Source organism: Falco punctatus (genome assembly GCF_963210335.1).
Source record: "Falco punctatus genome assembly, chromosome: 6".
NCBI lineage: Eukaryota > Metazoa > Chordata > Aves > Falconiformes > Falconidae > Falco > Falco punctatus.
Genome location: NC_137585.1, coordinates 1,479,371 through 1,504,254, shown reverse-complemented (window position 1 = coordinate 1,504,254; position 24,884 = coordinate 1,479,371). Strand labels below are relative to the sequence as shown.

Below are 24,884 nucleotides of genomic sequence, written 5' to 3'. Positions count from 1 at the left end.
GTACAGGACTCTAGATCAGACAACATAAAGACAAAAGGAACCAAAAGCCTACAAATTTTATGAGCAAACATTATATTGCCAGAACTCTGCAGCTCTCAAAGCTTTTCCCAATACTTCCCCCCCATGAGTAAGTGTATTACCTTATTGTATCAAGAACGAATAAAGTAAAATGTATTTGCTGACTTTAACAACAAATAGCAGAAGTCATATCGATCAAGTAAGAGGTAAAAATCTACGTTGTAACGCAGGTACTTCAGAAAAGTTAGTCATACAGGACATCGAGAGCCTCCGACTTTCTATTTCAAGCTTTGGGGCAGCTGGGGAAAGGCACTTGGTTTTCCCCTTTCTTGCCTTACTACCTTGTGGGCCTGCTGAACGCTCCTTTCCCCACAAACAGCTAACTTGTAACAGTGTTCTGAATCTAATCTATTCTAGCAATAAAGTGGTATCTCGCTGCTGAATTAAGACAGGTGATAGCACTCCCTTGAGCCTGCAACTGGTGGTGAAAAGAACAAATCCCAGGAGCTACACCCGAACACGCGCCCCAGCTCCCGCTGCTAGCCCCAACAGCGGCGGCCCACCCGCCAGGCCGGGTCCTCAACACCCAGCGCTGCGCGGACGAAAGCCTGGGGTGGTGGAATACGAGCACTGACCGCGTTTTGGACTTTACAGGCTTCCCAGGGAATGGCATAAGAAGAGAAAAAAGTCATTACAAAATGCTTCCTCTTCGCCCGCATTCTGCCTCAGTTCAATTGTGCTGAAAACACGTACACCACGATGTCACCAAACTCACCATTAGTTTTACACACATTTGTTGTAAGGAAGCAAAAACCTGTCACTCAGAACTAGCTGGGGAGGACTGAAACATTTGCGTTTACTACAGCAAATCGAGAAGACCAGAAGATGGGAGAACTCCTATAGTGCAACATGCCCACAACTAGCCATGCTTCTTACTATTGCCTACACTGCTACCATCATCAAGCAACCCACATTTATACTTAGGTTCTTTTGAGATTTTAATCTCCAAAACTCCGAATGAACCAAAGTGCTACTGCCTCCCACCCACTAGCTGGCCTAAATCCAGCCGGCAAACTTTCTGCCAGTTCCCCATGCCCGACTGCATTCCAGTTTGTAGACACTGTTGGGTTTCTGTGTGAGCTACAAGTTAAAACTTTTTTGGGGGAGAAAAAAAAAACCAAAACCAAACCTGGAAAGCATAAGAACTGGAGAACACCAGCTCTCAACTCCTTTTTCATAATACAGGAAATACTTTGACAAACTGGAGTACAGCAAGATAACTTGAAGAAAGCATCATTGTACATATGATGTAGGCTGTTCAGCAGATGGGGGGGAGGAGGGAGGACATCTAGACAGATGGTCTAGAATTTGCATTTTGTAATTCCACAATGAAAGCATTTCTCAGCCTACAACATAACACGCTAATTTCAGAAAAATCTTTGGAATAATACAAGAGGGTACCTCTCCTGCAATCCAGTACAACTTCAGGTGAAATCCAAATGGGGTTTAAGGGTAAAACAAGGGGATTCCAGAAGAAATCAAGACAAATCAAACTCCCACAAATCTTCAATACCAGCATCGCTTCTCAAGCCTCTTCTCAAAACGGAGCCCAGAACAGAGAATGGCATGTGGCTATTGAAAACTCCAGCTGAGAAAAGTCTCCAGGTACAGATGGGCAGTGCTCCTGTAATAGCTTCAGCAGCTGAAGCCCGACACCAGACATACAGGAGCTCTTACCCTAGGCATACAAGACGTGTCTGAACCCTGACTTGGGATGTTCCACTCCTGCCCTCTTTCAGCTCCACAGGCATCACCATGAGGAGCTGCACCTCCTGCACGTTGCACCCTAAAAAGCCCTCGTTTCTACACCGAGCCCCTCACCTTAAAACTCAGTACCCACATTGCAGAGAGACTGCGGAGTCTACTCCGAGGACAGTCTCAATTTCATGCAAGAAAAAAATGGACAGAGCAGGAGTCAGGGCCCAGACACTAGACCAGCTCCTGATTTTTCAGGGAAGAAAACAGGCTCTCTGAATCACAGTAGCAAATAATCTTAATTACCCTAATGAGCTGTGCCTCAAGTAAAGGCAGGAAAGAAAAAACTAAGAGGTTTATACACTTTTATACTTGATGGCATGGCTGAGGATGACAGGAGACACTGATCCCACTGAGCAACAGAGGTTAAATTACCTCCTCTGCCCACTTCTACTATGGCTAATTAAGTCATATAGACCAAAGACAGAAGTATTCAAAAAGAGATATTAGGCCTGTCACATTTCTTTAAAAAAAAAAAATAATGCACAATTGAAAAGACGACATTAAGACTGAAAGGTCTTCAGAGTCATTTTTGTTACTTTCACCTCCTAAGAGTAGAGACAGCAGCTGCTACTGCCAGAGACAGCCATACACTGAGCAAGAGCAGAGCGAGCACTTTTAGATTATTGCCATACAGCTGCTGACCCACAACCGGCCATACCAGACTGCCAAGCTGATTATATCTTCGCATAACACAAGTCAATATTCCTTAGCTTCACAGGAACCAAGTCAAAGGCGTGACTTACACCCATCCGCACCTACTCACGCCAAGGCCAAGCCAGCTGAGGCGGTCAATGGGATTAGCAGCACCTGCTATCGATCTGATAACATAAGGGCTGGTGGTTGATTTAGGGCTTTTTTAGGCACAGGCAGGAATAATGAGTTGGAGTAATACACGGGAATTTAGCAGCTGAAGATACAGCTCTGCAAGTTCTGAGGCACTGAATGGTTGGCACAACAGTAGTCCAAGTGCTCTTACAAAGTGGCTTTGCAGCTTTCAGCTCATAAAATTACATTACTCATTGCCTCTAAGATTAATGTACTTTTACCACAGAAATCATCTTAGCTTTTGTCAAGTAATATAAAGAACAGCTGCTTGACACATCATTAAAGAAACAAGTCTGCACAATTTTCATATTACAGATAATCTTATTTTAAAAAAATCTGATCAATCAAGAGAATTACAGGGCATCTGCATCCTCACTCATATACATTAGATGCCAAGAAACCGTAAGAAAGTTTTGGAATGAAAACAAAACGGTCTTGCAGACCTGGCACCAAACAATAAAATACCTAAGATAGCTGGAAAGTAACAGGGTAGTGAGAAACACCTTATGCGTTTTTGTGTGGCAGGGGAGATGCAGAAGTTTGGCAGAAGTGACAGTTACCCAAAACAGCGTAATAAATTTTGAGTGATGCACAAGTTTGTTTCACAAGATGTCTTTTCAAAAGCATGCTGCTCTCGTTCCAGAATCCTTGCAATATCCTATTTGAAATGGAGAGAAATTCATCTCTGGGAAGTGAAATTGATTTTTAAAAAGCATGTGTATGCACATATCTTCACAAGTCCTGGACAAGCCTTTTCCACCCTCCCTCCTCCCAGAGGCAAAATCTCACTGTACACCTTTCCAATATTAGTAACCCGTTCCCCACGCATTTTCCTGCAAGTGCACACGAAGAGCTTACCCACAATATGAACAGCTAAAAATAAGTATTAGCTTGCACTACAGCCCATCCATTTCCCAAAATAGAAATTGCAGGTTTATTCCAGATTTTAACCATCTTCTCACAAGAAAGCTCTTTTTCTTTATGATAGGAAAGGACACTGCAATTCTTTAACAAATGCTTATTTACAAAAACAAGTCCTTAAACAGAAACAAATAAGACCATCAGGAAGGGAGTGGGTTTTCCCACCTTTTTCTGTCTGGAAGGGGAGAAGAGGGACAGAAACAGTAAAAAAAAAACAAACCAACAACAAACAGGTCAGTGGAAGGTGTATTGTTAACATCACCAAGGAGTAACCACTCTAACAATAACAATAAAAACACTCAAGAATGTTAAGGGAGGCAGGGAAGATGTAGGAAAGCAGTATAGTACAAAGTCCAGGGAGAATGGCTGTTTGCACACCCAACAACACTAAGGCACGGCTGCACAACAAGACTCTACGTACACCATCGCTTTATTTTGCTAGAAGACAAACATGAACATGCCCCAATAAACTGCACAGCTCAAAATGTAAGGGGTAGGGGGAAATGGGCATTAAAATATTATCACCTATATACCAAGGGAGCAGCATAATAATGATATGTGGGTTTTAGCATTTGATACAGGTCAATACCAGCATTCACTGAAGAAACACTTACCTTTAGCCACTAAATCAACACACCTGTCATTTCATGATAGAGTGGTATACTTCACATGAATGACCTTTGACTTGATTCCTTCTGAAGTCCTGCAGTTCTTGGAAATACAGCTTGTCAAGCCATCATCACGCTCCACATACAAGACTGCACCCTCCTTTGTGTTACCAGTAGGTTAATTTACCTTTTGTACTGTAACTCCTCAATGCCATCCAAAAAACAATACTTACGGAGTAGCTGACATACAACTTTGCTCCTTGATAGTATGCTAAACACAATTTTCCATCCCAAACAGATACTGAGTACGCTAGAATTTACTACTGAAGCCGCTATACTGTCCCAAAATGCTGTCTGGCCATGTTGCTGCCAATCCAGCAGCAGGAACCCAGCAACAAAAACGGCAACAGGTGTTTTCCTCCATGGAAAACAGTCACCACATCAGCACCAAGTTAGCAAATAGCCTGTTGGTAAGACTACGTGGTAACAAGCCAAAAAAGGTGCTCCAAAAGTAAAGCACATGGCCTTGCTTCACAATGCCTGCTGCGGCATTCACACAAGTGTCTCACAAGCAGGTTAAGCAGGTGGGCTTTTTTAGTAGTTAAAACACACTTGCAGGGCTAAACCAAGGGTAATATCTATTGTTTTCTCAAATAACTCAAGAGGCAGCCATAAAAAACTGTACATGACAGGGACAGTTTGGGGGGGGGGGGGGGGGGGCGGGGAGCAGCACAGGGAGGTGTACACATTCGCAGCTAACGGAGGAACCCTGGGAGAGTTAACTGATGATGGGATTACCATTTCCTTCAAGAACAGATCCCAAACACGCAAAACACATTTAGCTCTGACAGTTGTAAGTTACTGCTTATGTACATGACAGACAAAACCAGTACAAACCTCGTTACTAAAGCTGTAGCCTCAGTAATTACACTTAAAGAAGAAACCTGAAAAGGACCCACATATGTAGGTCAATCAAGAGCATCGCTCCAGAATTATCAGCATCAACAAACTCCTTTTTCTTCGGCCCATCTACTGGGCAACAAAAGGTACAACAGTCACAGCTGGAGTTTTGAACATTTCTGAACTGTTCTTTTGTTTCATTTGTCTTCTATTTTAAAACCTCAATTTGACTGTATGTACCAGAGTGACAGGGAAAGCAAAGAAATAAGATCACAGAAAAAAAAAAAAAAACAAAAAAAAAAACACGACCACAAAAGATAAGACCTTCTAAGTCACATTAGAGTGTGTCTAAACCTATGTTTTGTGCAACATTTAACCGCACCAGCAATTCACATCATAGACAAAAGAAGCCTTTGTTAAATATTAAGCATCCATGCCCTTTCAGTTAGGGAGGAAAAGCTCATGATAAATGCCCAAAGTCATCCAACAGCAAAGATGCCTTAAGGACAAATACACAGACAACCCGAATACCATGTAACTCACAACAGATGAATAAGATGAGGTAGTTATACCCTCCCCTTCTAAGCTAGCACAAATAACCTTTAAATAGTTCCTATATCACATCAATCGATAGGATACGCTTTAAGCTGTTCTCAAAGGAACACTATCAGCAAAAGTAACCTTTCGTTACATTTCACTGTATTACTAATTTGAGTATGGAAAAGCATGTATTTCATTACCCATCATCACATTTTGCACATTTTTGACGGTGAAGAGAGATCAGTCGGCTTCACTGTGATCCAGGTGCTAGGGAAGCACCTAAGCAATTAAAGTATGTTAGATGCAAAGATACTGTATAAGCCTCATTTAAGTTTTTTAATGTCACTTTTGAAGGCTTAACTCCACGTGACCCTGCCTTGAACATTTAGAGGCTTGCACCGCACAAAGCCTTAGGTGGCCCCAAAAAGCTATCCACAGCATGACAATCACCCTTGTTATTCCAAACTGCTATTTTATATCCGATTTCCTTATGCTGGTAACCACAATTAAGGAAGCTTAACCACCAGCACCTCCACTTGTCTGGAATAACATTACAAGAAGCGATTTTAAGGGCCAGGAAAGGCGATTGTGTGCCACCTACGCTATTTCTACATCCTGCATGTCATCGGCTGACAGCCTCCGGATCACAGCACGAAGTCTTCGTCAGATTGGAGTTTTACTACGCTATTCAGCAACAAGCAGCTGTTTTGAGTAAACACATGAAAGCTAGAGAAAAGATGTGGCGGGTTTTCAGTCACTTCTACCGTCTCCACCAATGCCACAACTTAACCCCCTTCTTTCCACGACTGACCCTGGGAAGGGGCTAGGCTGAGGAAAGAAACCGGTCCCTGGAGGAGAGCTCAGGTTTATCCTCCCAGCCCTCGCTAGACAGAAGGGACTTAGCCAGAATGCTAAATTCACTTGGAAAAAGGTAAAAACCATGGAGCCGGATCCACAGCCGCGCCGGGCAGCTAGTGGACCCAGGGCCAGCGCTCCCCAGGTGGCACCCCGAGGTGGCACCCACGGGGGAGCCGTGACGATGTCTGAAGACACGGGGCCGTGGAGCGAGGATGGACACGGCCACGGGAAAGAGCCAGGGGAAGGGACGCCCCCAGCACCCCGGCCCCGCCACCCTCCCGGCGGGTGAGCACCCACCTGTGCCGGTGCTCGTCGTGCCCTTGGCCATGGATGAGGAACCCGCCGAGGTTCTTGCCCCCTTTGCTGGTGTCCACGTGAGGAATGAGCACATCCTCCAGCCCCAGGTCAAAGCGCTTGTGCTTGGAGGAGTCGGGGAGGAAGAAGAACGCCCCGAAGCACAGGGTGATGAAGGCACTAAGAATAAGGAGCAGGATAAATTTTTCCGACAGTCTCAGGGTAGCCCTGTGGTGCGGGAAGGCGGCGGCCCCCAGGGCGAGGGGGGGCAGCCGCCGCCCGGACAGCGGCAGCAGGGCAGGGGTGGTCATCCTTCCGCCGCCCGCCCGCCGCGCAGCCCGCGGCACCCTCAGCCCCTCCGGCCGGCGGCCCCGGCCCGGCCCGCCCCGGCCGCCTCCCGGCCCGGCGCGGGGGCTGGGGGCGGCTGCACCATCCTGCCCGCGGGCACCGGGCCGCGGCCCCCCCTGGCCCGCCGGGCCACCGGGCGCGGGGAAAGGGAGGGGAGGGGAGGGGGGGGCCGGGCCGCCCCGACGGCCCCCGCCCCCCCGGGGGGGGTGCTCAGCCGCCCCGCTGCCCGCGCGTCCCCCTCGCTTGCCCCGGGGCCGGCAGGGCCCGAGCGGGCGGCTGCGGTCAGCGGCGCTCCCTCAGCTCCGCGGCCGCGGGACCCCGCCGGTAGTGGCGAGCGGCACACGGGCCGCGGGGGCCCGGCCTAAGGCGCCGCGTCCCTCCGCCCGCCTGCCCTCCTCAGCCGGGCCGGCCGGAGGCTCATCGCCGCCGCGCCGCTGCCGCCGGCGCCGGGAACGGCCACCGCGCCCCCCCCCCGGCCCCGCTCCCCGGCCCCACGGCGCACGCGCGGCGGCAGCGCGCAGGCGCGGCGCGCGCGGCGGGGCCTCGAGGAAGCGGCGGCCGAGGGAGCTCCGCCCCTTCGGCGGGGGGGCGGGGCAGGGGCGGGGGCGGGGCGGGGCACGGGCGGGGGCGGGGCGGGGCCCGCGGCAGGGGGCGGGGCGGGGGCGGGACGGGGCGGGATGGGGATGGGGATGGGATGGGCAGGGCCGGGCCGGGTGGACTGGGATGGGGCTGAATCGGGCAGGATGGGGTGGGGCAGGACGGGATGAAATGGGATGGGATTGGCCGGGCAGAGTGGAATGGGATGGGACGGGACAGAACGAGACAGGATGGCATGGCATGGCATGGCACGGGCATGGAAGGGCCAGAACAGGCCAGGCAGGGCAGGGCAGGACAGGCAGGACAGGCAGGGCAGGCAGGGCAGGCAGGGCAGAGCTGAGCAGGGCAGGCAGGGCAGGCAGGGCAGAGCTGAGCAGGGCAGGGCAGGCTGGGCAGGCAGGGCAGGCAGGGCAGAGCTGAGCAGGGCAGGGCAGGCTGGGCAGGCAGGGCAGGCAGGGCAGGCAGGGCAGAGCTGAGCAGGGCAGGGCAGGCTGGGCAGGCAGGGCAGGCAGGGCAGGGCAGCTGCACGCCACCAGCACTGCAGCCTCCCCCGGCACTCACCGTTGCCCCAGTGGGAAAGCGCATCCCACCGTGCTGGGCCAGCCCCGGGCCAGCGGTGCCATGAGGGTGGCACAGTTGGGCAGCTGAACCCAAGCCGTTTTCTGACAACACTGTGCAGATCCAACCCAGCCCCACGAAGGAGCAATACATGTCCCCAGCACTGCAGCCATGTCACAAGAGCTATGCCAGGACTGTGCCAGTACCCTGCGTAGCCTGGGGCTAAGCGTGCCCCGTACCCTGCGTAGCCTGGGGCTGAGCCCGGCACAGCTGTTCTGGTCCGTTCAGGCAGCCTGGTGTGGCTGAGGCTCGGCAAGAAACACTGCCAGGGCTGGTGACTTCAGCGATTTGAGCCACCCGGCTCCCCTGGCTGCTTTGAACCTGTGCGAGGGTCAAGGCAGAAGTGCTATGAGAAGGGACGTAGATGAAGTGATGGGCAGAAACCGTAACTGAATTACCCTTTACAAATATTAAACGTGACCCCTTTACCCTGCTCAGCCACAGTTTGCCACCTGCACACAGGCACCAGGCAGAGCTGCCCGGCCTGGAACGGGTTTCATGCAAAAAGCAAACAGAAGGGTCAAATAAAAGGCCTGGGTGAGCTGCAGGAACCACATTCAGAGGAGTTAAAGAAAAGCATGCCCATAAATTGGGGAGACAGGTTACACCCGCAGCTCTTTCCCAAGTAGGATGTTTTTCACTGGATAAAGATTGAACGGTATTGCTGGAGCCTGGGTGCTCCCAGGTCACGGAGCGAGCGGAGCGTGCTCAGCCAACCTGGCAGGCCAGGCTGGATCCCAGCCGAGGGAGCACCAAGGCAGGGGGGAGGCCAGGTGGGCTGAGGTTGGCTGGGCTGGGGAGGACTGCCAGGGTGTAAGGCAGCATCCCCGGGTTGCGGCAGGAGCGGCAGGGCGAGGGCTGGATTGAAGGGCAGGCAGCACCTCGCTGCAGGGAACCACGTCCTCAGCCCCAGCTGAGCTGCAGGAGGGTGAGCGATCCAGTTTACAGTGTCAATACACAAGGAAAGTGGGAGAGAAAGCCTTGAGGCATGTGTCGAGCAGGCACAGAGCCGGGAGCCCACTGCCACCAATGCTGCCAGTGCCCGCAGCTGGGGTGCCCTTCATCCCAGGCACAGCCGCTGCTGGTATCTGAGCGGGGCAGGTGTGACAACAGTAGTACCAGGCATTTAGGTCTGTTATCAGTCTTACACTTTGCTCTAAATATTTTGAGTCTTTGGGGAATTATGCTGGCCTGTGAAAAAAATGTCCCAAGCCCAGCTGGACATACTCAATTAATGAAGGTTAGTGCTGGGCTTCTGGTCTGCGGTGTACTATGGAAATCAAGCCCCAAGAGAGTTTAACTTGGGAGGATTCCAGGGAAGAAAAGCAGCTGAGCTAATAAAAAACTCTGATGGTCAATGCAGTGGCAAGGGTGTGGGGTGGGTCAAAAAAATCCAGATTGATAAACCCTTGAGGTCAGTCGGGTTATCTGAAGTTAAGTGATAAAGGTGAAGGTGACCAGCTTCCACAGGAGATTAACTCTTCCTCTCTGATCACTGCCCGTGTCCTCACATCCAAGCTACGAATCGCACCTTGCTGGATCTTTTTGCATAACATATCGGAGATAGTGGCCTTTCCCATTTGCCCACCCAGCTAAACTCTTCCATCAATTTACATTTTTGCTTCCTTTTCTGTTTTTTACAAAGACGACCCACGACAATGCCATGCAGCAGGCAGACGGACCCTGCTCACTAGTCTTGCACTAGCAAAAAACAAAATAAAGTGAGAAACTCCACCACAAGGTGATAAAAACCAAAGAGCCAGTGTGGGACAGCAATACCAAAGAGAGGACATACCCGAAAAGAGATGCATTATCAATGATACCACAATGCACTCCAACCAGTACAGCAACTACACCTAACATTTTGTGTTGTTACTACAGGATCAACAGGCTTCAACTGGTCTGTTGGCCATTTCAGCTGTCTTCTAGTTTTGATCTGGTAAACTGAAGTATTTTCAAGTATGTTCAAGTCTTCACTTGTTAAATTGCTTTTGCACAGTCTGCAAAAGATCAGTCCGTGAAGACTTTTGTTCTTCAGTCTTTTTGCCCTTTGCTTTACTCTTCTCCGCCAAGTGCTAGTTTTCCTTTGGCTTTAAAAGACTAAGCAGAAGCTTTCCAATTTCTTTATAAAATGTTTCTTTGTGTTTAGCTCATTGCAAGGAAGTGACATTTCTGTAGGTTTTGTAGTTTATGATGACCTTTCCAAATTCTAAAGCATCTGTGTCTAAACCATGATGAAGTTTTGTATTTCTACAATTTTGTGCTTGTTTTGACTTCCCTACTCTTTACTGAAGTCTAAGAGTATTTTTTCATCCTTTGGTTCTGTCATACTGGGTAATATGCATATTCCTGTAAGTCTGCCAGTGATTTTCCACGCTGCAGTAGTGGTGCTTTGTAGCTGAACAACATTAAATATAGAACTATACTGAATTTGTTGTTTTTGTGAGCCCGTGCTACACTGTGTAGATTCTGCATCTATTAGTATTTTCACAGAGATGCCCAGACCATTTTCAGAAGTGTCCTGCACTGAAACCTAAAGGTTTTCACAAGAACCAGAAATTTCCTGTACTCACTGCCTTGTCTTTGATCAATTACTAATGTATCTGGGAGCATGAGGTGCAAAAGTGCTTGATCATCAGCACTAAAGTCACTGTATTTCCACACACCAACATATCTGGAGAGCTATTAGGGTAGTTCACATTTTTCAAAAGCAAAGTCAGTCCTCTGGAAGTACAGATCCATGTCCCCGTATCACTTCTTTCCTCTTGAAATGACCGCAGTGCTCCCTTCTGGTGTCACAGTCTGGGCACGTGGGCTGCAATCGTTACTTGCAAAGCCTTTTCTTCAGTTTTCCCCCAAACACCTTCCAGTTGTTCCTCTGGCCTCGAAGTTCCATGGAAGCCTGACACAGCTCGAAACAGCACTCACATACTCTTGGACCCAACGGTGACTGGGGTCCTGCGAGCACATTCTTTGTGAAATCTGGTCTCTAGTGGCTCCTGTGTCTGCGTGTTTCTCACCCTATCCCTCCAACAGTTACTTCCTTGGAAGGGACTCTACACCCGCAGCCAAGCTTTGCCATAAGACTTTGGTCTTTGGGCCGTTTCCCAGCTCTCTCTATACCTCCTCCCCGTGCTGCTGAATGCATGTAAACATGTTTTACCATTATTTCTATGTGGATAACTCACAAATCAACCTCTCCGATTCAGATCCCGTTTTGTTCCAAACAAGCCTTAGTCTTAGATCTTGGTGAGGAAGACCAGCCTTGCTCATCCTCAGCATGGCTACAGCAGGGTGATCAATACTGCCCTGATCTCATTCTCCTACTTCCTTTCTTGATTGAGGTGGAGAACACAATCTTCTCCTAGTTCAGACCCGTAACTCATGCCTGGCCTCTGCTCTGATTCTCCTTCCATCCTCACATCCAAGTTCTGAACCACACCTTGTTGATTATTTTTTTTGCGTTACATATCAAAGACAGGCACTTTGCCATCCATCACCTCGGCCAAACTATTCCACCGAGGCATTATCTTGCTTCCTGGGCTCTGGTTCTCACAAAGGCAGTCTTGCCCCTTTCCCATCCATTCAAAGTGCTTCTGGAAAAATAATTTTGTGTCTGCAATTGCTCTTACTGTGTCACTTCAATCTTTGCATCCTCCCAATATTTCCTGACATGCCTCCCTCCTCTCCCAGCATCTCTGATTCATCACCAAGACACCAGCTCCTCCTACACCCAGTTGGCCTATAATATCAGCCTCCAGCACCTATTTATTAACATTTCAAGTACTTCCATGCTTTCTTCTGTGCTTCCCTAAGGCATGAAAGGACTTGTACATAAAAAAAGGAAATTCTGGAACCATGAAAGAGTGTTAGACTATACCAGTAAAATTGCAGCTATGAAAACTGAACTTACTTATGGCAACTTCTGTACATTGACACAAAATGGGCATAAATACCAGACTGAAGAAGAAAATGTGGGTCTACAAGTGTGTGTTGGGATCAGCAGTAGCACTGCTGTTCTTTGGCTGAGAGAGTGAAAGTAAGTTTTCCAAAGGTGCTCAGAAAAAAGGACCAAGAGCAACATGGCTTCCGGACCTTGAGACCAAATAGTTGCCTGTAGTTGTGCACTGAGGGGACCAACCCTAAATCACTGGAGCTTGTTAAACATACGGAAGAGATTGTGTAACAAGTTAAATATATCATCCACATGGTGGTCTGGGTTTGCATATGACGGGACTTGATGACTGAAGTTGTCCCTGGAAATAAAAACCAAGCTGATCATTCAGATGGACACAAATCTCACACATTTGACGTTTTACATCCAAGCACAATCTGCTTTAAAAGAAAAACAGGATTTATGCCCCACTTGTGCAATCCTAAAAACAGAATTGCTAAGGCATCTTTACGATAATGGAGATGAGAAATTTCTAAGTAAATAAATTATAGCTTCCCGTTGCCAAAAGTTTATTACAGAAATGAGTCAAGACAAAGATTTTCAACATTATCAAAACCAAGTCAGAGTCCACTTAGAAACATAATTAAGGAAACCTCTCGCCCATCGCCACAGGCTTGCTGAGATGGACAGCACTGAACAACAGCAGATCAATCAGTGTTGGAAAGGTTAAGGTTTTTCTTACAACTCCAGCTCAGGTCTGGTAACCGCTGCAGGGGAGCCTGGAAATCAGCTTCGTATTTCATAGTGAAGTGTTCTTCCATTCTAGAGAGGGCAGATTAAAATTTGGCGAGAAAAGAGAGAGATCCCCTTCCTTGCAGCTATGTTTGGGAATATCTGCACGTCCCTGTTCCTCCACACGGATATTCATGCCTGTCTCAATGAGCCTCCCTGCAGGCATATGGGTCCGACTGCACTGATTACTTTACAAAACTGGGGGTTAGAAATTACAAAGCCACATGCTTTATAATTGCAAACTCACTAACTTATCCCAGTCTCATGCGTTGATCTTCTCCTTCCCAGCAAGGCCCATCTGTCACCATTTCACTAACTCCGTGTTTTAATGAGAACCAATTTCACTCTTGGCTTTCAAGTGATTTTATTCTATATCTGTACACTGAAAGGAGAAAAAAATGTTTTCTATTAAAAGAAAGTCAGTCATAAATACATAGAAAACTGAAGGGCCCCTGCATATATTGCCAGTCGACATCTTCTCATTGCATTGTTGATAGTTCTGTATTATCTTCATTCCATGCTAAAAGAGCAATTAAAAGATAAAATAAAAATCTTTAGAAAGAGAAAAACCATGAAAGAAAGATGGACATTCAAGTCTAAGCTGCCCTGGAACTAAACCAAGCTGACACGCCAGTCCTTGTGGTAGTATGTATCCAGTACCTTTAGGTAGGATGTATGGCTCGTCAGGCCATGGGCAGTCAGTGAAGCATTCGGATGTTGAAGGCGAATATACCGCTTGATGTGAAGTAACAGCACCAGCTCTCACATCAGCAGCTCCCTGCTCCAGCCCAGCCGCAGCTCTGGCGGGAGGGAAGGCTGCACACAGACAGCAGCTCTCCCACCTGCACCCACGTTACCTTTATACCTGGCATCGCTTAGGCTGGATCACGCCCGCGGGCGCAGCCAAAGGCACCAAGGCAAATTGACCAGGCACAGCAGCTGTCACGTAGCGTCATACGTCGTGGACTAGATAAGGTTCATGTATCGACGCTCCCTGGTTCCAAATCAATAGGAAAAGCCAGGTCACAGGCACCGTCACCAGCCGCAGTGGGCGAACGCACGGCTGTGCTGCGTGGCTGCGGCGCTCAGCCAGCGCGGCCCGGCACGCCGGTGCCCAGCCTGCAGCACGCAGCTCACTGCACCGGGCGGGCAGCAGGGAGAGCTGCGTCGCTGCGTCCCACGCACCGTGCTCATCCCTCCTACCTTGCGAAGGTGTCAGGGTGCCCATCAGGGCTGGCAGCACTAAACCAGGGATTTCCCACCCACCTCTGTGCAGGATGAAAGTCGAGGCAGTGGATCTGCTTTCCAGGAAAGATGATACCCATCACACAGACACAAGGCCTTCTCTTCATCCCTCAGTCTGCCCACTGCACTTTCCAATAATCCTCCCCCTCCCTTATCTAATACTTTCTCCCTCTCTCCCATCGTTCCCTCCACCTTGCCTGAAGCTGCCCAGCCCTCAGGTGGCCACGGTTCCTCCTTCCCACAGCCTCCGAGCTGAGTGTGTGCTCGGGTCTGTAACCACACGTGCCCAGAGGCCAGGCGAGCACTTCAGGGCTTCCCTGCGGAACCCACCGTGCAAACCTGCCCAGCCAAGGCCCTGCGCGGTGTCTCCAAAGTGCCCCTAGCCGGCAGCTCGGGTACGCCTCAAGCGCCTTCCAATACCCTCCCCACCCCCACTGCAGGAGGCTTTCCAGTCACAAATCCCTGCGGATCCCTGCTTGTATTCCAGCGGTGCCGTGTGAGGCTGAGTGGTTTCCCACTGCTGGGCTGGGATTTTCCAGATGTACGTAGGTGTCTGTGAGTAGCAAGCCTCAGCTTTCGGCTCATGCTGCATTTATTAAGGTGTGAATCAAAGTCATACACACAGGGTGAACCCAGCACCGGCTGGAAACGCTGCTTAGGCTCAGCTGACGGAGGAGCAGAGGGATGTAACTGAGTCCAGCGCATCCTGCGGCGTCAGCTCTGCTGGGCAGGCACGCAGCAGCCGCCGAGTGTGCGCGTGGAGCCGTCGTGACCTCCAGGCACAGGGCCGCCTGGTGCAGCAGCCGTGCAAGAAACTTGCAGCCACTTGCATCTACCGGATACACTTAAAAATCCTGCAGTTCCAGCAAGCTTGGCACTCCGGGAACAAAACGGAGTTTCTCTGGGGAAATCTAGGCAGGTGACAAGGGGTGAGGAGAAAAGGTGTTTCTGCTGCTGCCTCTGCTGGTTGTGGTGACCGGTGCTGCCACTGCCGATGGGAATGCCCCCAGAGATAGGCTGGGAACTTCTGCTCTACTGCAGCCATGATTATATACCTCCGCCACATTATATAGTCTCTTTCTTTTCCCTTCTAGAAACACACGCACGCACACACGTGTGCGCACTCTGACAAGTAGTAACTCCCAGCCATCTCCCCTCAGGAGGAAGGAAACCAGCCTCATCCTTCCCTCTCAAGCACGAATAAAAATCTGCTGATCTCATCTGAACACGTCCAGAGCTCTGCAGCCAGCGCCCTCATGCCTCAGAGAGCCTGTCCAGCCTCCCTGCAGCCTTGCAACGGAGGTTTATGTTCCATCCAATGGTTAAATAACCGCTGGCAGGTTATTGCGTTGGACTGTTGCTAGATTTTCACATAATCCTTCCTGAGTAGAGGCAGGGACTAAAGTCAGGCTGAGAGATAGCAGCACGAGTGCTGTGCTTGCTGTTTGCTTTCCTTTTTGTTACCTAACATTTGCAGTTAATAGGCCTGGAATGCAATGGAGTTCTAAAAGTGGAAATCACAAATCCCAGTAAATACAGAAAAAAGAACAGGAGAGTGGAAGATGATGCCAGGTCCTGCCCATGGGTCACACCAGCCCCATGCAGCGCTGCGGGCTGTGGCAGGGTGGCTGGAAAGCTGCCTGGAGGAAAAGGACCAGCTGGACGCGAGCCCCCAGTGCACCCAGGTGACCAAGGGGGACAACAGCGTGGCCAGCAGGACCAGGGCAGTGATGGTCCCCCTGTACCCGGCACTGGCAAGGCTGCACCTCAAATCCTGTGTCTGGTTTTGGGGCCCTCACTCCCATACAGACCTTGAGGGGCTGGAGCGTGTCCAGAGCCAGGCAGGGGGCTGGGGCAGGGGCACAAGTGCTATGAGGAGCAGCAGGGGGAGCTGGGGGTGCTCAGCCTGGAGAAAAGGAGGTGCAGGGGGGAACCTCATCACCCTCTACAGCCGCCTGAAAGGAGGCTGGAGTGAGGCGAGTGTCCATCTCTTCTCCCAAGTAACAGGACAAGAGGAAAGTTTAGATTGGATCTTAGGAAAAATTTCTTCACCAAAGGTGGTCAAGCACTGGCACAGGCTGCCCAGGGAGGCGGCAGAGTCACCATCCCTGGAGGCATTGAAAAGACGAGCAGGTGCGGTGCTCAGGGACGTGGTTCGGTGGTGGCCTTGGCAGTGCTGGGTTAGTGGTTGGACTCGATCTTAAGGGTCTTTTCCAATCTAAATGGTTCTATATTTCCAAGATGTTGGACAAAAATTACTAATCTCAGTACAAAAAAAAAAAAAAATCACAATAAAAACAAAGCTCCAAAGTCTCTGGGGTGGCACCATGTAAATAACCTGGCAGCTTTAAAAAGTTATGAGAGATGCTGATTAATCCTTGAAAAAGGTCAGATTCAACCACTTTCTGTTGTACGTGAAAACCATTAGGGCTAGTAAAATGGGTGATGATTAAAGGAATGGCACTGGTTTGGTGAGCGTTGGTTGCATTTTGTATAGGGAGATAAAGGTGAACATCGATTTGAAATGCTGCTGCCAGGGTAGGAAGAACATTGTGTGCACAGGAAGAAGTGTTTCCCATTTTCTCAGTAAGAGATCAGAAAAAAACCAGAAGCAGCCTCTTTTTTTTTCCACACACAAACCCCCTGAAGAGCTTTGTTGTTTGTTGTGCGGTTATTGTTTGTTTTTTAATTCGGGACTATTCATTAATGACCAGAGAACCTGTGATTCATTACAGAAAGGAATATCTGAAAGACCACTGAATCAACATCCCAAAGGCCCTTAAAAGGCACAGATTACATGATACTAAGCAACCTGTTTTAAACTATTTCAGTAAAGATGAGAGAAAATGAAATAGCAAAGGAAATAAACGTGCCAAACAGTGTCTGCAAAACAGCAGCTGGCAGGTGGAATAGCAAATGTTCAAGTGCCAGGCAGAAGCCCAGCAACTGTAGTGGTGAGCCCAACTAGTTCCCAAAGATGGGCACACAAGGCGGAAAAATGTTTGGGCTGAAGATGGAATAAGCTCCTTATAGGCAGGGTAATGGAAGAATGTGCAATTTCTGAGAATACCTAATAAAACCAGGCACAAACGGTTCACACGCCAGCATACATACAGAACAGCCAGAAAACCATCTGGGAAAGTCAAAGCAGAAACAGGAATAACTGAAATGCCAGGTGGGGGGAGAAATCCCAGGCCTGGGTAACCAGGCAGGATCAAGTCAGGGGAACTGCGGAACGGTGAAATAAGGGCGCAGGGGCACAGCCAGCCAGCCAGCTTCCAGCAAAATCTTAGGGGGTGCAGGTGTTTGGTCTGGGCAAGGTGCATGCAGCTACGGGGCATCACCCTCCCTAACAGACCTGGCCCACCTGAGCAGCCAGGCGCATCGCATAGAGGAAGGAGATGTCTCTCAGAGACAAAAGAATATTGATAAAAAGCCTTAGAAATCAGTGCAGCCTACAATATTTTTTTTACGATACTAAAGACTTGTTCTTCTGATGTGCTTGGTAGATGCTGCCTCACGACACTCGCCCGTAGCATGCTCTGTAGCCGCGATGCTTGTGTGCAGCTACAAGGACCTCCGTACCCACCTCCAGGTCTGGTTCCCACCCCATGCCTGCTCTCACCCTGCTTGCTCCTGCGTAGAGGAGCAGCTCTGGCAGAGCCGGTGGCCCAGCCGGCATCCTCCCCAGCCTGTCGTTCTCCTGTCATTGGGTCCACCAGCTTCTCAATTGATCAGCTACATTTTTATGAGTCTATGATAACCCATGCCCACATTTTCTGCCTCTTTTGTGCTATATTTGTCTCAGCCTGGGTTGCACTTACCTTTCAGTGTGCAAGGATGTTCCAGAAATTCATTCTTCAGTGATTAAAATCTTCTAGCATCTGTTTTAGATTTGGTTGGACTAATTTACAGCCATTCATTTTTGCTCAGATGCTACTGTTGAAATACCAGCATCATCATTCTGGCTTTATGATTTCTTTTTAGGAAGACATCGAAATCTAGTTTTGGTTGACTTTTCCTCATGACAGAGATTCAGAGATTGTTCGTGGATATCCCATAATAAATAAAGCAAATTTCTGTAACATTTAGTGTAGATCTGTGCCTGATATAGTTCCGCTTATGCTGTTTCATGGTTTTTCACATCTATTTACCTGATTACCAACAGGTAGAAGAAACGTACTGCTTACATTAGACAGGAAGCTTTTAAGTGCAACCTAAACTTCAGGTGTGGTTGGTGACAGCAAAGACACCTTAGATGTTGTCATCAGCTGCACTCAATCTCCCTCACAGGCATTGTTTAATAATTGAAGTCTCTTACAAAACTAATTTGACAGACTTTTAAGATCATTCTAAGGTACACTGGGAGATAATGGTCTTGACCCAGCATCACAGCACTCTCAAGGCTGCAACAAAGCTTTTACCAGGTTAACTTCAATAAGTGGTTCCCACACCTTGCCCTGGCACAGCCACCAACCCCCACAAGGTTTCTAAGATTTATCTACTGGTCCTGCTGTTTCTTCATACTCTTCAGGCCAGTCCCTCTGCTGCATCCTTCTCCTTGTCTCTCCTCATCCAGGGCACACTCTCTCCTCCCTCCGCTTCTTCCAGCTCTCTCTTCCTTGGCTGCTCCTCTTCCATCCCCCTTAGAGCCATTTAACTCCTTAGCAGGAACCAGCCACGGCTGCACCTCATCCCCATCAGCCACCCCGCCCTGAAGCCAGCCCACAGCTGTATATTATCAATGTTAATTAACCTGCCTTCATGCCTCTACAGCCCAGGCCCTGGGCAGCAAAGGAATGAGAAGTTAGAGCAAGCAACCTCGTTCCACCTTCCACACCTCTCCCAAAGGCCTGGGCACTGTGGGAGTCACCCTCCGACTGAGCAGCTCGGCTTCTCGCCCTCGTTTGGTGGGACCCCCCTCACCCACCCCACCAGCCCGCCCTGCCCCCAGGAGCAGCACCCACAGCTGCCCGGCCCGGCCGCTCGCGGCTCCCTCGGTCCCACTTCCCTTTCCGCAGCTCCTGCTTCTCCCAGAAACGCCCCGGCCCTGCTGCACGCCCCAGCGTGGGCTGTGCCCGGTGATGGCTCTAGAAACCAGAGATGCCTTCCTGCCAGCACGGCCAATGGCCGCGCTTCGCCCGCAGGCAGCTCGGCCAGCTTCTGCCTGGGGTAGTTCGTTTTCTTCACCATAGCTGGTATGGGGCTGTGGTTTGTATTTGTGCTGGAAACGGCGCTGGTAACACAGGGATGTCTGTCACTGCTGAGCAGCGCTTACGCAGGGCCAAGGCCCTTTCTGCTCCTCGGGCTGCCCCGCCAGCAAGTAGGCTGAGGGGCACAAGAAACTGGGAGGGGGCACAGTGGGGGCAGCTGACCACAGGGGTAAATCCTCCCCATATGGCATCATCCGCAGCATATAAGGCTGGGGGAAGAAGCAGGAGGGGGAGGGGAGGGATGTTAAGAGTGATGGCGTTCGTCTTCCCGAGTAAGTGTTACGTGTGATGGAGCCCTGCTGACCTGGGGATGGCTGAGCACCTGCCTGTGGTGGGAAGTGGTGAACAAATTCCTTGTTTTGCTTTCACTATACCTATTAACCTGTGTTTATCTCACTGCGTGAGTCTTCTGGCTTTTACCTCTCCACCCGTTCCCCCATCCCACCCAGGAAAAGCGGGCAAGCGGCTGGGCGATGCTGCGCTGGTGGCTGGAGTTAAACCACCACACAGCTCCATCAGCGGCCAGCAGAAAACAGATCATGACACATTCCCCGCAGGTCGGAATAAATGTTCCACTGCGGGACTTCTTTATCATTACTAAAAGAGAAATGCACCTAAGAAGAAAGCACCCAAGATTCATTCTGAAAGATCCTTCAAAAATTCCCTTCCGCCTGACCTTGCTCAGTGCTCCTAGAGACCAGTCGCGGGAAACGGAGAAATATGTGCCTACCCTGAGCCTTTTTGGGAGGGGAAAAAAAAAAAAGAAAAGAAGAAAAAGGGTTGAAAAGCTGAGATTAACCAAAATATGCATCATCTACAATACAGTTTTATTGAATCAGTAATGCTCATTTTGGCTAGGCAGCATAAGGGTTTAAATTCTAATCCCTTGGTTGCAATTACCCATAATTTTATGACAAGAATTTCCTCTGCCTGGCTTACCCAGTTGCTGAATTTTCTTCTGTTAAGTTTAAGCAAAACCAGTTTCAGCCTCTTTCATCAGGAAAGCAGGGGGAATTCCTCTTTTGTTACACTCTTGTCTCCAAAGCATCTGAAACTTGAACAATGAGTTGAGAAAAAGAAAGTTCTGACTGACTTAAATGACGAGACTTTGAAAGCATCTCGCTGGATGCAGTCAGGGCACTCGTGCCACAGCCAGGGAGGATTCCGGATTTCCGGCTTTCCCACCCAAGAAAAGCCAGCCCATGGTTATCAGACTACTGATCTTCACCGTGTTCCGCTGAGCTACTTGTCTGTGAGCATGGACTCTCAGCCAAAGCCTCCCACTCTTTCGCTAAGAAAGTGGGTGTCTTTTTTTTCTTTTTCCCCCAAATTAAGGGGAAGCTGTGGTCCGTTTTACCTACAGCTAAATTAATCACGGTGAGAGTCCTCGGGCTCTTTGCAATTATGGAGCTGCCCCACAACGTGGTCCTGCCAAGCACAAGCCCACCTCCCTGCGGGCTCGGTCACAGCGCGGCCACCCCAGAGCAGGGTCAGAGGTGCCCACACTGCCCACTGCCGCCCCAAACTCACTTCTGAGCAAGGAACCTCGGTGGCTTAGTGACACCTCAGCTTGGCCAAGAGGTGCTGGTAGCCCTCACTCAGTCAGCTATTAACCCCGTCAACGGGGGCTCTCTTCTCTTCTCACCATGCAAATTTTTTGATAGGTGTAATGAGGTACTAAATCCGCTGCCTTATAAACATCCATATATACTATATCAACGTTGTTGTCTTTATCAGTATTACTTGCTGTCTTCCCAGCACAACTGTTTGATCTGACTAATTTCCCTAAAAATATGCTAACTGCCATTAATTATAATGTTACCCTTCAGGTCTTTCTCAGCTAATCCCTTAACCACTCTTCCCTTATTTTACCATGACTGAACCAGGCTCAGTAACTTGTAATTAGTGGTGCCATTCTCATTCTCTTTAAACACTGATACAATGTTATCACCGAGACTTGTTTTTCTGGTGTTTTTCCATCATTCCAAAATTTTTTAAACATTATCAGAGGCGCAGAAGCCAACTCGGCCAATTCTTTCATGCGTCCTAGGAGCAGATTATTGGGGCCTGCAGATTTAACAATGCTAGCAGCTGTTACTTAACATGTCAATAATTAGTGGGTCAGCAATTAGTTCACCAGTTTAATTTGCCATACATATATCACACTGTTTTCTTCTAAATATAGTAAAAGAATTATTCTCTCTTTTCTGCACCATTAGAAGCAATTCTGTCAGCTGTGTCTGAAACATTTCTGGTTTGGTTGGGTTTTTTTAATACTACTGTTCTTAAATAACTTGATATTGTCCTTTGACCTTCCAGCCAGAGACCTTGCCTTTGGCAGGCTTATCTTCCCATATCAGATTTCCAAGATTTGTGGCTCCACATTCATCATTCTTACGACCCGTTTCAAATTTTTTCCATTTGTTATAAATTATTTATTTATTTTGAATCGTGGCTTTCCCTCAGCAACTGAAAGCCCTACGGCCAGTGCTCTTTTCTTTGACGGTGACTTTTGGACAGCGAATAAACCCTGCTCAAGAGCCACCATCTGCCCTTTACGTCGCTCTGCCCAGATATATTTCCCCAACTGATTCTGCTTATAACTTTCTCGAGATTTGAGAAATCAAAGCTTTTCATGCTGCCTGTGGGACTCCCCTGTGGTTGGCCACGTGAAATACAATCAGGCCGTGAATGCTGGTCTCTTGGCAACCACCAACTTCCAATTCAGCAACTTCCATCTCTATTCCTTGCGGTGATGTCCAAAATATTTACCTTACCCTGGTAAGGCTTTTAAGTTATGTAAGTGACATTTTACCAGCTTTTCAGAAAAAGTGGTTAGGTCACCATCCCTTTGAATGCAGAAGACAAGATTAGATCTCTTTTTAAGAGATGTTCTTTGATCTAGTTCTGAATAAACATTACCCGGGCTCTGCCCAGGGAGGGTCAGCCTGGGTGAAGAGGGAGGTCCCCTCTGGCCAGAGACTCTGAAAGTCTCTGAGCAAAAAAGAGAAAGTCTATTGATATTTTATTAGTATCTGCAAATTTCCCAGTTTTTAATTTCCCCATAAGTGTGTCGGTTTTAATTCTACCCATTGTAGAAACTTGCTTAGGTGTAAGTCATCAATGTAATCACTAGTTTTGTAGCCCTTCTAAGCTAAAAGGGTGACCCTTTTCAAGTTCCTCGTACTGTCTCCTTCCACCCAGCCACCTCAGCTGTATTTTCCCAGGCAGCGTTCACTGGCACACTAGTCTACAGCCATTCAGAACCTTCACTTCTGATTTATCTCTTCTTGTAGGTGCGCAGCAACAGAATGAGAAGCAAAAGGCACAAGTTAGAACACAGGAAATCTCAAGCATACATCATATTTTTTGTTTTAGTCTGGTTTGCTTTTTCTTTTTCCCTTGAGAGTGGTCAGATAGTGGGAGAGGTTGCCCAGACAGGTTACAGGATCTCGTCCCAGGAGGAGGTGCTCAAGATTGAACTGGACATGGCCCTGAGGAACCTGATCTAATTAGACTTGCTTTGAGCAGGGAGGTTCCCCTAGATGATCCCCAGAGGTCCCTTCCAATGTAGATTCTCCCTGGTTCTATGACCTACATGCCTAAAACAAGATTATCATATATTCCCTGTGTAGTCCTACCTCTGAAGCTCTTTTCTAAATCACATCATAACCAGAGGTGTTAACATTCACGTCATTAACATCTGAGCAGGTCAATGTCATTGATAACGTCAGTTTTTTTAACTAAGGCCGTTCCATTTCTTCAGGTCTTTTCCTCATCGGAATGCAACCCAACGCTTCATAAAAAAATCTTTCAAAACATGCCTCATTTCAAATGTTAGTGTGCCATAGCACTGAGGTACCCAAATGCTGCTCATGACTTTTCGTAGGATAAAAAAGACAGTACGTGACAGAAATAACGCATTGCAGGAGGTGCCTGAATGGTGCCACAGAGAGGCAGGTGCAGCTGCCTCAGTTCCAGGGGACCTGGTTCCACCGCAGCGCAGGGACCGCTCCTGGCACGCTGCTCCTGCGGGCCCACGGGGCTGAAGGCTCTGGGCAAGACAGGCTGAGCCCTGCAACGTGTGCAGGGGTCTCGGAGCCTGGATAGCTTGCCTTTGCAATATAGATGTAAAGCTAGAAGGTATAAAAAAAGAGATGCTTGGGGATTATAAAATCCTTTTTTGGCACATTCTGATGGAGTAAATATATCAGAGCATTGCTAATAAATTCCACAGCTTTTCACTGGAGTTTGCCAGAACTGTAATGAGATAACAGAAGTACGTGAAATAACCTTGAGCGGTAGTTCAAGATCCATTGGCTGTTACACAAAATGCAATTTTAAGGTGAAGTACTTTGAGTTCTACAAGTTACAGTAGTTCAAAGAGCAGAGCCTCCTGATGAGGGCTGGCAAAACACAGCGGGAGATGCAGTGTGGACCAAACAGGTTTTTAGGGGACTGTAACTACACAAACAGTCCATCAAACCTCCTGAAGTTATACATCATCAGAAATAACTACATTTTTTTCCTGGTTCATACATTGCTATTTGTGTTTGCACTCACACAGAGGTGTATATACAGGCATCTAATGTCATGGTCTTAAAAGATAAGGTAAGCAAGTGTCTCAGAGGTGCATAATGTTCTGTGACGAATGCAGTACACATCAAGAGGCAGAGACAAATACTTACCAGCAAAGTGAGCGTAGCTTTTACAACCTTACTGCATTTCTGAAAGGGAAACACCCTACACCTGAGAGCCTTTTACAAGGATGATTGCCTATTAATAAACAAACAAGCTTAAAATGCATTCATATCCTAACAAAACAGTGTCTCCCACTAAGCTAACTGAACTCCAGCAAGATAATGCTCAAATTAACATTACAACTGGAATAAAGTGAATTAATGTATTTTTAAGATATAGCATAAAGTCAACAACTGCACTTCAGATAAACACAAGCGGGATTCAGATTGTGAAATTACCTGTCTGAGCCTTAAAAACACATAATAATGGTAATATAACAAACATAACCTTCCTTCAGTCTCTTTGAGGCAGCTGCTAGACATATCAAAATTGCTGTTTATTGAGCAACCTATGCAATTTTCCATTATTCAACCTAATTGCTCTTGTTTTATTCAAAATGGCTTAAAACCCTCTGTTTCCCATTTTGGCAAGCTAATACTCTGCAAACACAGTTTCCAACCCTCGCAATGCAATATGATTTAAGATAGCAATTTCTGCGTATTTGGATGCTTACAAGCTATCATGCAGACACACTTAACCACAGTTTCTAAAGGTTACAAAGATTACTCACCGGTAGGCAAGGATCTGCAGGGAGTGTGCAGAGCCCCGCGCGGCGGGTGCCTTGGCTTCACCTCGGGCAGCAGTGCTGGCATC

The 24,884-nt window shown here is 48.4% G+C and overlaps 1 protein-coding gene across 3 annotated transcripts in view; it reads right to left on the bottom strand.

The window, feature by feature from the left end:
• Positions 1 to 7,620, bottom strand: part of MAN1A2 (mannosidase alpha class 1A member 2) — a 144,628-nt gene extending 137,008 nt beyond the window's left edge. For 2 of the 3 annotated variants that reach the window (XR_013928736.1, XM_080391111.1), the window contains exon 1: positions 6,786 to 7,618. Coding sequence is in view for 2 of the 3 variants with exons in the window: in XM_080391111.1 (XP_080247237.1) it covers positions 6,786 to 7,093 (308 nt within the window). In the remaining variant the exon portion in view is untranslated. Of the gene's footprint in view, positions 1 to 6,785 lie in introns of all 3 variants that reach the window. The other variant, XM_080391112.1, reaches the window with a different exon arrangement.
• Positions 7,621 to 24,884: the final 17,264 nt, after the last annotated feature.